Here is a 13,259-nt window from a genome sequence, read left to right as displayed (position 1 = left end):
GGCAAATATTTTGACCACAAATGAAGTTCTTTTTGAATACTATTGCTCATCACTAATGGAATTTAGATGGATTTTATTAATAATGATGTTCTTCCCATATACATAATGATCACCACTAACTATAACATACATAGAGATTTGTTTTTTCTTTTGCATCTCCACTCTTATTGTTGGTCCTTGTAAATCTTTGCATATTTTGACTTCATAAAGGAATAAAGTCCAGTTTAGTAATTCTATTTGGTTTTGGCAAGAAATTCTATTAAAATCATCTTTGAGACTGGGGTCAATTACGGGGTCCTTATCATCGCGAGTTCCATAGAAATCCATTTTCTGGTTTAATATTCCTAACATCTGGTAAAATTAGAACCTTAGATATTAACAATTAAAATGTCTATTGCATTCAAGATTCATTAGTTGGTCAAGTCTTTGTGGTCAAACTTATTTGCAAAGTCTTGCACAACACTAAAACAAAACACTTGGTCACAAAACGCACTAAAGTCCAATTAGATTTAACCAAAAATCTACCATATTTGTCCTTGTACTCTTTAAATAGTTTTCATTTACTTGTAACATTTATGTCCTTGGATTTTATGTATGTTTTATAATATTAAGTTGACTTTTTATTGCAGTAAGTTGTTTACTTTGTTTTTGAAATGTCTTTAAGGACCCCTGTTCTCAGAATTGGATTTCTGCTGAAAAATAAATAAATATTTAAAAAAATGCAATTTTATCAAATATAGTCTATATATATATATATATATATATAATATATATATATATATATATATATATAAATAAATAATAGGGTAGTCTTTAATATTGACATTTTCGATTTTTATTGCTCCCAGAGACGTAAATGCTTCCAAATTAATAAAAAAAAAATCTCTAAAAGTTTTAGCTCTTAATATTAATTTTTTGATAGAACGCAATTCAATAAAAGCTTAATCAGGAAATAGCATGAAAAAAAATTCGAAATTTTTAAAAATGTTTTATTTTAGGTATAACTTAGCGGCAAATGAATTAAAAGTGACAATTCGTGTCATCTTTTATTGAAAATTCGATGCTCTGCAAAACAGGTTATTTTAATTTGTTTTGTAGAGCGTCGAATTTTGAATAAAACTCATTCATTTGTTCGCTAAGTTATATCTAAAAAACATTTTTAAAATTTTTGAAAATTTTCCCATGCTACTTCTATACAAAACTTTGATTGAATTGCGCACTATCGAAAAGACAATATTAAGAGCTAAAACTTATCGAGGATTTTTTTATCAATTTGGAAGCATTTGAGCCCCTGGAAGCAAGGAAATTTGAAAATGTCCATATTAAGGACCACTCATATATATATATATATATATATATATATATATATATATACATACATAAATCAATTCTTAATTTATGTATCTACAGATCTAATTCAACTCAGATTAAATTATTCGTTTTGATGCAAATATTAATGTACAAATAGATCAGATTAAATCTACATCACGACCTAAAAGCTCGGAGCTTTTAACGCATATCGCATATGTAAATATGCATGCACGTTTTGGAATTAATGTCGGTGTGATTTTTATTAATAGATTTCGAATGGACTTGCAATCTCATGTTATCTAGAATCGATGCTTTAAATTCTGTACCATTTTAAAATTAATGGAAAATAGAGTTCATGGTAGAATACTTTTCATGGAAATATATCCCACGTGCATGCAATATACGTCAGATTTCAGGTTTTAAAAACTAAGAATTGGAGCTACTATGTGCGGATTATTGAAGTAAAACTTCTTTTGGCGCGACCAGGGTGTAAATCGGTACAAATGCAACGGAAGTGTGTTACGGCAGATGAGATAAGATAAGAGTCGATTGCCAATGATTCATCATTCGCTCTCTATGATATCATTTTTATACGGGTCGATTGTGATTAGTCGTCGCGTATGTGAATAGAGATCTGTCGTTGTATGCGTACTGATATCAACAAGGAAATCAGCATAAGTAAATAAATACCTTAAGCTTACATCGTAGTACAAATCTTGATTTAATGAAAAATGTCTGAATCAGAAGAATATTTTACCCTGTCCCCCCCGTAAATAATTGTAATGAAAATATTATAATAAAACAAATGCAGAATTTGCGCCGTGTATGAAAGATAAGTTTATTGAAATAATTTCTATATTATTTGTAGTTTCTATAAATCTTTGAAGTTATTGAAATGGAAAATATTTTTAGGTAAAACAGATATTACAGCTATTCGAAAAAATAAATACCATCAATCAATGAATGTATGTTAATTTTAATTGCATGAGGTTCTTCAAACACAATTACATGATGAGTAAAGTTGCAAAACAATATTTGTTTAGGCGTTGTTTAACATAATCTACTGTGTGAACGAATATTATAGAATTTATAAATCAGCTATTACTTCATTTCTCTAATGAAGGTTCATTTCTAAATGCTAATTACAATGACAACCGATCATATCATATTTGAAGTATGACATTAATCACATTTGCTTTTAAATATTATACATATTTTTAATGCTATTATAAATATATCATTTATAATTTATTATTATATAAATGTGTATAATGGTTGACACTAATAAATGTGTGCAGTTGCCATTTTACTAATAAATATTATTCAAAATTGTTATACGATTAATTTATTTTTACACAAATTAAATTTGCTACTTTGTACATTAACAAATAAGTTTTACTTCAATCGCGTGTGATCCTTACGCGCGCTCCTTTTGTTTATACCACAATAAAAAAAAACAAAATCAACAGTTAATTTTAACGAGTAAGCTTACGAAAATGCTGCATTTTTAATTTAGTATTTGTATAAAAATAGAACAGTTAATTAAGGAGATTTGTGGACAAAGTTTCATAAAATATTCAGGTCATTCGTGATATTCTGTTAGTTTATACTGAACGAAACTTTTTGACATATTTGCCCAGTTTGGCGAGTAGCTCATAATATTCTTTTTATCTGTTTGAACAGATTTAATGCAGAAAATCATTTAGAAATTACGAGAACGGTCTTATATATATATATATATATATATATATATATATATATATATATATATATATATATATATATATATATATATATATTAGGGTGGTCCTTAAAAGGGTCATTTTCGAATTTCCTTGCTCCCAGGGGCTCAAATGGTTCCAATAGATAAAAAACAATTCTCTGAAAGTTTTAGCTCTTAATATTAACGTTAGATAGAGGCAATTCAATCAAACTTTGTATGGAGAGAGCATGGAAAAAAATTTGAAAATTAAAAAAAAATGTTTTAGGTATAATTTAGCGACAAATGAATGAGTTTTATTCATTCATTTGTTCGCTAAATTACATCTAAAAAACATTTTTAAAATTTTTGAAAATTTTTCTATGCTATTTCCATACAAAACTTTGATTGAATTGCGCTCTATCTAAACGTTAATATAAAGAGCTAAAACTTTCAGAAAATTGTTTTTTATCTATTTGGAACCATTTGAGCCCATGGGAGCAAGGAAATTCGAAAATGACCATTTTAAGGACCACCCTAATATATATATATACACACACATATATATATATATATATACATATATACACAGTATATGTGACCGGGGTTTATTATTAAACTGTATATGGCCTGCCATAAAAATCAATAAGCAATTAAATAGATACCACATTTTCATCAGTTCTGATAAAGCCCTATAACATCATTTACGCACTATGGTACATTACATACACACATTTATGTATTTATATGAGAAAGTCTGGCGATCGTACAAAATAATTGCTGTACTACATATCATGCATATAAATATACCCCTCCTAAACGATTATTCGGATTTTGATAAATCTTTCTGAAGTTTGTTAAGAGATTTTTTAGGATGTATGTGATTTTAAAAATAAAATAATATTGTAGAAATGAACGGAAAAGTTTGTCATTGAAAACATTTTGATACATGAAAACTGTCATCTGGCAAAAATGTCGATTCACTTGAAATTTGAATTTAGTTTAAGCGAGCCTAGACAATATTAGTATATAATATCCATGTTCATGATTATGATTAAGAAACATAATATCTACAATATTATTGCCGAAAACCAGCTGAGATGTGCCAGAAGTTTAAAGAATATAAGATACAATATATGTTTGGCAGATGAAACCATATAATTTAGATTAATAAATAACAATACGTCCAAAATTGCATATACATTATTTTTTTAAACTTATGCATGTTGGATTTTGGGTTCCTTCACCAAATTATTTAAATATAAAAGAATATTTCTACTTATTGAAAAAATTATTTAGAATTTAGTTCTATGTGTTAAAAATTCATTTGTTTCATCATGATCTTAGATTTAATAGTGCTATATGAACTATATTTTAAAAATCAATTCACCTAAGATTTTAAATAAAGTAATAATTTTTATTAAATTATTAGTAAAAAAAATGTAATTTAGAAATTGTAATTGCCAAAAAGCAACTAATATAGGGTACGCGATTATAAAAATTATAGATTATTATATATTATATAAATTATTGAAGCGATTATATTAGTTGGAAATAAAGATTTTATTCTTTTACTTCAGATACTATATTTATTCTTTCTGAATTTCTTATACTCAAAAAACTGGATTATGTATATAGCTTATGCTAAGACCATAAATGGAAGGACATTAAATAGAATATTAAAAAGTATAGGAATATATAAAAGTATATTAAAAAATTTGAAACTTAAATTGTAGATGGTGGATACAGGACAACGTCTCTCGGGCCATCTAGTATATATATATATATATATATATATATATATATATAAATTAATCAAGCAATTTTATTCAATTGCACGAATACCATATTAGTGCACAACTACAATAAACAAATAATAATTCAAAACGCAATTCCAAGTAACGTTTTTAAATTAAATAAATAAAATACCATGATTACTTCGTCATTGAAAAATAATTGAAGTAGGATTAAAAAATGTTTCGTATATTTTCTTAAAACAACACCTTTAAAAAATAAATCGCTTCTAATGCATTTCCAATTAGATGTAATAAAGCTTTAAAATTAATTGCACTCAATTCTCTTGTTTATTCCGCATTCTTATAATTGCATTAATTTTAATCGACAAACTTTTATCATTCGTTTGTAAAGGACAAACTATGATGAGATTTGAGAATATATTCAAAAGTAGTAAAATAAAATTTAAGTTATTTTAAGAAAATACTTTTGTTAATTTTAATATTTACTTAATGAAGTAATAAAGTAGAAAATATAAATCAAAAGTAACTTATCAAAAACTGTTATTGGTTAATTATGGCTTAAATGTTTTATTTTTCTTACGCGATTTGCATCTCAGATTATGGCTGATTTGTATGCAAAATTGGCAACATTTTGGTGATCTGCCAAAATGACCCTTTATTCCAAATATTTTTACTTACACATTCAAAAAAAAATTTCTATAATTAATTTGACAAAATATGTAAAAATAAACTAGTTGAAAGTGGCATTTAGCCTTAAGGCAAGTTGCATAAACTTCCCGAAATGTGTGAAAATTGACTTAATCGATCAAAATTAAAATTTAGATATTTAGATAAAATTTTCAAACTGTTCAAATCAAAATAAAGTTATCGCTTTCAATTAAATCTAAGCATTGCGATTTTGAATATAATTTTTTTGAACACATTTAAATTAACTATAATTATTAATTATATTGCATATACACGTGTATTAATGAAATAACAATGTTTGACTTATCACATGACAAAAGTAACTTTTGACACAAATTTTAACTATTTTTTTCTCAAACTTTGATAAATTTTTAACATTAAACTATTTGTCGTGGGGCCGAAACATTTTAGTATGATCTATAAGACTATGGTATCTAACGTCAAAAAAAATTCAGAGCCAATATCTTTCGAACGGTTTTTGAATTTTCAAAATCGATTCAGAATTGCGGGCTAAAACGTGGACGAAAAACTTTCCACTTTTCTGCTATTTACAAAGAAACGGCTTGACTGATCGTTGCGCAAAACTGAGAAACAAAAATCTATTCCGAAGCATATGTGTGTTGTATGTATTCGTAGATATCTACTGATTACAGCTGACGTCTACACGTTAATAAAATATATGTTCATACCAAATAGATAATAGATAATGAAAGTTATTAAACAAATTAATATAATTTTTAGTAAAAACTATATTTACTAATTATATACTAAAAATTATGAATACATAAACTCATTAGAGATTAACCCCGTGATATATTTAATCCTCGATCACTAGCCTCCTATTTCTATTAATTACAGAAATAAGTGTGTTTAAAAGACATTAATTGGAAATCATATTGATTATTTTTAAGTGAAAGGAAAGATCTTTTCTTGATGATGCCCTGTTAAGAAAAAAAATCCAAGCAACCTATAGTACTAAAGTTAAAAAAAAGTTTTATTACAATATAATTAGAATTTTACAATATGTTTATTTATGATAATATCTTATGTTAATTATGTTTATTTAATAAAATTATTCATTTTCCAGGATACAGCCGGCCAAGAGAGATACAGGACGATAACGACGGCGTACTATCGTGGAGCAATGGGTTTCATTCTGATGTACGACATAACAAATGAGGAAAGTTTCAACAGCGTGCAGGATTGGTATGTTTCAAACACTTGAAAATAATTCGCATAAAACAATACACTACACGTCTGGAACATTATTGAAATACAAACACGTCAGAACAATAGTTTATTTTATTATCGGATCATTCATTTGAACAAGTTTGACTTCTGAGATAAATTTAGTTTTGCAAATAAACGTTCGAAAGTTTTGTCTTTGAATATACTCGTACAATGCTGTTAAGAAGTCATTGATCTTATAGTACCTATAATATACTTTATAGTGCAGGTTCAATAAAAAGGACCGATAAAACAATTAACTTTTACGGTGATTTCTAAAGACAACACTAATATTCGAACCGTCTCAGCTTAGATTAAGGGCATCTCATCATGTAAAATCAAATAGAGAGAAATATGAAACCATCTAGAATACGGGGGTATTCTAATTTGGAATTAAATAAAAACAATTATTTTTTATATATTATAAAGATTCATTATTTAAGAACTTATTTAAGAATTTATTTGTACAAAAATATTCTTCAAGATTTAAATTATTTTCGGTGATATATCTGTTTGACCACGAAAATCCTCCTAATGTTTTCCTTCTACGCGAAATATTGAACAAGTCCTTTTCGATACGATACCCTCGATTTTCTAATTTCTACTTGGCCGATTTACTTAAATTTACAGAGTTTTCTTTATGAACTTTATCTTCAGTATGATCTACGCTCATCCCCAAATTCTGAATTCTACTATTTTAAAAAAATTCTAAAATATAAAAAAACGCTGTAGAAAATTTTTTTTCAGATATTCGCTATTTCGTAAAAAAAACTATTTTTTATAACTTGTCATTATTCTCAAATCATTTCTCAAATTTAAAAAAAAAATAGTGAAAATATTACCTGTCCTTTTTACAGCCTTTCAAAAAGCGCCTAAAATTTATGCCTCTAGATTGGAAAAACCACATCAAATTAGAAATCACTTCTCAAAAGAGCTTGTATTTTAAATTACTCTACAAACATTTATATTTAAAAAAATACTCTATATAATATTTGCAAGACACGTTTAATTACTTTTATAAATAATCTGTATATTTTAAATACACGTGATTAAAAATATAGAGTGACCGACTCCCTATAGTATTATATAAAATATAGTTTTTAATTAATATATAACAAAAAAAAAATATCATATTAAAGAAGATTTAGCTTGAGCATTTCACCAAAATATAGGCAGAATATTGAGTTTTTTGTTTGATATTAAAATATATATTGTTTTTAATAGATTCTCATCTAGATTATTAAATTAATACTAATTATATTGAAACACTCCAAAAGTTAATAATATACCGAGTTCGATTTTTATATTTTTTCGGATATTACTATATTTCGAAGAAAGGTTTGGCATAAATGAATTGTTAAAATACATATTTCAGTGTTTTAGAGCCTTTTATGCAAATTTGAATTGGTATTCAATCTGCATATATGTTTACAATGTACATATAATATGTATGTATAAATATGTATGTATATATAAATATTTTTTTTGTGAATAATAGAATATGTATATATGAATACTTTTTTTTTTTTTTGAAAACTCACTCAATTTTCAAGCTGGAAATATTTATGACAAATTATGTAAAAAAAGAACTGTTTAAATAATATCGAACCTCATTTTAAACTTTAAAAAATTTCTTAAATGAAATTATCAATTTCCAATTCTCAAATCATCCAAAACTTACAAATTATAAAAATTTGTTTCGTAATTAAATGAATATTGAATCACTCGAGTTAACTCGCATGATCCAAATTCAATGTAATCATAAATTTTGATCACATTATAGATACATCGATGTTTTATCTCTTAGCTTTTGTTATTAGAAAATAAAAAATTAGAAATTGAAATTATTAAATTAAAAAATTAGATTTACGAAGCTTATTTGTCTACATACAGACTTAATTCGAATCAGGTTTTTTTCTGATTTTTGAGTCAGTACTTATTTGAAAATAAGCTTCGTAACTAATTTTTCAATCCATATTTATTGCTATCGTCTAATTTTCTAATTATATTTTTTAATCTGTAGGGTAACTCAAATAAAAACGTATTCATGGGACAACGCGCAAGTGATCCTGGTTGGCAACAAGTGCGACATGGAAGACGAACGAGTCATTTCATATGAGCGCGGCAAACAGCTGGCTGAGCAGCTGAATGTCCAATTCTTCGAAACGTCAGCCAAGGAAAATATCAATGTCAAAGTAAGTATAGAAAGCATATGCTCGATGACAAATGATCGTGCCAATGTCAGCGAATTTAGAATTATCAGTGCGATTATCATTGCCACGGCGCAGTGGGCACGATTTCTTCCGCATAACGAGATGTCCATCGTCCCGAATCTAGTTTGAGATTATTTCAAGTGCACGAAATTGCTTCGAGTAGAGTATCTGCTTTAATACTACTAATAATGCAAATGTATATGCAACAATATATTCATTAATTTTATGTTTTGATGAAGATTGATGAAGATATATAATTATATATGTGCCTTAGACAAATGTGGGTGGGTCAAATTTTTAGCCACTGAAGTACGGTGCAATTATTCTATGGGTCATTTCAAATGATTTTTTCAATAAAGAATATTGCCCGGAAGTGAATTTGGAGTCAGCCAAGCTTATTATAAAGGTTTCCCTTCGCATATTTCAATGTCAAAAGAATCTCATGTTTACCCGCCTGGGAATCGGATGAAACTTCGCATGGTTATAGGGTTAATACATGCGGTTTAGTAAGGAATCATACAATCCCAAGAATTTACTTTTCCTCCTACGTGCTCCACAGTTTGTATAAAATTTTATAGTTATCTTCTTTGACTCCATTGTCTACCATCTGAGCAGTATCTATTAATATTATTTCATCGTAACCAAATCCATCCTAAGTTATCTATTGATGATCCATTCCAGCATTTTATGACAATTTACTGAACTGGAAAAATTAGTCACATTATAAAGAAAAATCATATCTTCATGAAAACATCAATTCCTCCAGTGGCATGCACAGATTCCAGACTTCAATCCTCAATCTTACAGATAATGTATTACTCTACTTTAAGATATCTCTTCTGAACAATCGTTCAAAGCTCCATGGGAACGGGTTCACAAGAAGTGGAATTTAATTTCCACCTGACATTTTCAAAAACTTGGGAAAAGTGTGCCAAAACGACTGGCAATAGTTAAAAAAATATAATGGCTTGAATATAATATTCCAACATATAGATGTTTATTTTCCTCAAAGAGTGCATTATTGTTTTAATGTAATGCTGGTTAAAAACCATTAATAACCTTGCCATCAGTTTGCGTATATAATAGGAAAAACAAATCCAATTAAAAATTAAAAAGTTTTATTTGCTCATAGGAAAAAAATAAGACCTCTTTTTCGAGAATAAAGGGTTCATTTACAAAACAATTATAATTCCGGTTTGGACCTACGGTGTAGGACGGTGGGATTCCAAAAACAAATCATACGTATCAAAACCAAATCTTAAGAATTTCAACGAATGCACCATGGTATATAATATATACTATATATCTAACGAACTACTACTTCGACAATTCCAACGGTTACAGTATATAAAAATAAAAAGTATTTTTCATATCAACAAGTTAGTTAGAATAATACACCAATCCAATCATCAAATCACTGTCCAGCCCACCAAAAAGATTTAAAAAAAAAATGATTCAATTGCCTACCTGAATACTCCTGACCCACCACATCTATCAGGAGTATTATGGGTTAGACAAAGTAAAAAATCGTCAAAATTTTTTTTTTTTTAAAAAAAACTCGACTTTTCGAGCACGTAGTAGCTTTAAACTAAAACCAGGTGAATTGTCATATAAGCAAAAATAACGACAAAATGCCGAATGGCATCATACTAAATTTTCACGATCTTTTTTAGAAAATCCGAGGTGCTGAAAATTATACAGTATGTTTTCTATAATTTTAAAAAGCTGCTGTAAAAATATTACAGTTGTAGTCCAAATAGATTTTAAGATATTCGCATTTAAAAATAATACTCATTTTCAATTGATTTTCTTAATATTCTGCATATTATTTAGATCTATATTTTATGTATTTATATGTATAGGTTGATTTTGCCATTTTTCATACAAAGTGGTACAAATACTGTCAAAAGCTTTTTTGTAAACTTTGTAAGACATTTTTTCTTCTTTTTTTTCTATCGTTCTTATAATTCTTTCTATCGTTTTATCGATATCCGACGTTATTTTGTGACGTAATTAAAATTATATACTGAAAAGAAGTGTTATCCCCCCGGGGGTGGCGGCGGAGTCCAAATTATTTTCACTTTTGAACTTGAGGGTAAATGAACCTAATTCCACAATTTCATGCAAAACGGAGCACAGTAAAAAAATTCAGAGGTTACACCCATTTTTGCTCTCCATTTTCTGCACTGTATCGCAAAGACAGTTATGGTAACATTTCTTTGACATTTGTGCGTTTTCTATCTAGAACATCTGACTGCACAGCAACCACGTAGGATTTTGAAGTTTTTAATACCACTTTATATAGAAACTACATAACATAGCCTTGCCGTAACATTGGTCTATTTTATGGCAGAATCGGCTCCCTAATTTTTTATTAACCTGAACAATTGCTTGTTTTATAACTGATAATGTTTTGACTGACAAGAAGATGTTTGTGTATGAACAATACGAAGCAAGGAATAATTTTTAATTCTCCCCACAGAACGTGTTCGAACGCCTCGTGGATATAATCTGTGACAAAATGTCCGAAAGCCTGGACTCAGACCCAACACTGGTCGCAGGTGGTAACAAGGGCACCCGCCTGCAAGATCCTCCGCAAGGACCAACCGACACGAATTGCAATTGCTAATTAGTCCCTCGACGAAAGTACGCACGCACAAAGAGTACTACCGGCGGAATCGATCGGACACCAATTCAAAGAAAAATTGACAGAACGATGTGTAAAATTCGAAAGCTGTAACATCATTCATTGAAAATTAAAAATATCCAAAATTCACGAATTTGGCACATCGGAATAAATGACAAATCGACGACTCTTCAAAGAACGCATACAACTTATGCGACAAAATTTGGTGTTAACAGGTAATCAGCTATAATATGAAACAACTACTGAGTATTTTACCATGTAAATTTATTTAGCATTTGGTTATATTGTTTTCTTATGATTACCTGGTATATGCAAAATGAATTCTGAGTACTGAGGTAAAAATGGTAATTGTCAATTGTGCGCATTTCACAGTTATTTGGATACTAACTCTAGTATTCACTTTCACTTTAATAAAAATTATTGAATTCAAAAGATAATTTCAAATAAATTTAAAAAAATATTTGGTATGTTGTGATAGATTTATATATACATACAACAAAGCTTCAAAATTTTATATCAATTTTATTTATAAAATTGTTTCCCAATTTTATTGCATTAAAAATTGGTTTATTTTGTTAACGTGTGAAACTGCGCAAGTAAAATTCTCTCAATTACGTATACACACATAGGTATTAAAATTACAAGTAATGGTTTTATGTATTAGGGACTTATTTTATATTTTATTAATAAGTCGACTATAATTAAATTAAAATTGCATTTACATTCTTTTGACTGATAAAAAAGATTACGGTTCTGATACAATATCTAACTATCAAATTCAGAGCTATATTCCATATTACTAAATATTTCTATTCAACCTGTATACGCTTTAACTCAATCAACAGCATCATATAGTTCATGTACGTATTTTCATAGTAAAAAAATTCATATAGATATCGAAAATTTGTACTTTCGCATTGTAGTCAGGCCGCGGTGTTCTAGCATGTTCTAATATTTACACAGGGCTTGGTCGAAAAGGTCTGAATTTAAGAAAATTTTGGAAAACTAGGATTGGACATTACAGGGACTAATAGAAATAACAACAGCTAAACATTACATTATAGAAAAAAATATTTATAAAAAACGATTATGTTGTGATAAATTGAAGTCGAATTTAATCCTTTGCACACCACAGTCGTATAGAGTGCAACACCGGGGTCTTTGTAGTCCAAACATCAAGGGATTTTTAGTGCATTTATTAGTTAAACAGATTTGCGATTATTTGCAAGACTGTAAATATGAAACATTTTGTACTATTGTTCAAAATTTTGTACAATATCCACAAATGACTATTTAAAAAAAGTTGAACTAATAGTAAGATACAATCAAATTTAAACAAAGATCTACAAGATCTTTACTGATCCCAAAAATATTGAGTGGAATGTCGATTGAATTGGAACAAAGTTTTTGATTTACGAACGTTATAAAAGTATGGTTTACCCATGGTTTATCAAATAGCTGATTGTGAGTAAAATTAATGATTCGTGGGTCCTTTTCCTAAATTCGACCTTTCTTCCAAGCCTCGCTTTGTAGTACTTACTAAGGTTTCTGAACAATATTTGCATTTGTGAGTCGGGACCACAACTCGAAGGACTCGGGTTCACTATTAATTCACTAATCTTTCAATAAAAAAAAAGCATCTATCTGACTTCGCCCGCAAATTCGTACTCTAATACATAAAACTAGATTAGAAACTTAGACAAATCGAGACGAAAAAA

At 28.1% G+C, this 13,259-nt stretch overlaps 1 protein-coding gene across 1 annotated transcript; it reads left to right on the top strand.

Annotated features, from left to right (window-relative positions):
- Positions 1-6,526: 6,526 nt before the first annotated feature.
- Positions 6,527-11,561, top strand: LOC113377794 (ras-related protein Rab-3-like; the record flags this gene model as incomplete). Its single annotated transcript, XM_026618219.1, has 3 exons — positions 6,527-6,660; positions 8,705-8,876; positions 11,377-11,561. Coding segments are annotated over 3 exons (453 nt in total), but the record flags the coding sequence as incomplete, so codon positions are not given.
- Positions 11,562-13,259: the final 1,698 nt, after the last annotated feature.

This window comes from Ctenocephalides felis, unplaced genomic scaffold (assembly GCF_003426905.1).
Source record: "Ctenocephalides felis isolate EL2017-DRISC unplaced genomic scaffold, ASM342690v1 CF-g0.4_SCAFFOLD_01886, whole genome shotgun sequence".
Classification (NCBI taxonomy): domain Eukaryota; kingdom Metazoa; phylum Arthropoda; class Insecta; order Siphonaptera; family Pulicidae; genus Ctenocephalides; species Ctenocephalides felis.
The sequence above is the reverse complement of the archived record's forward strand: the minus strand, read 5'-3'. Positions and strand labels throughout refer to the sequence as shown.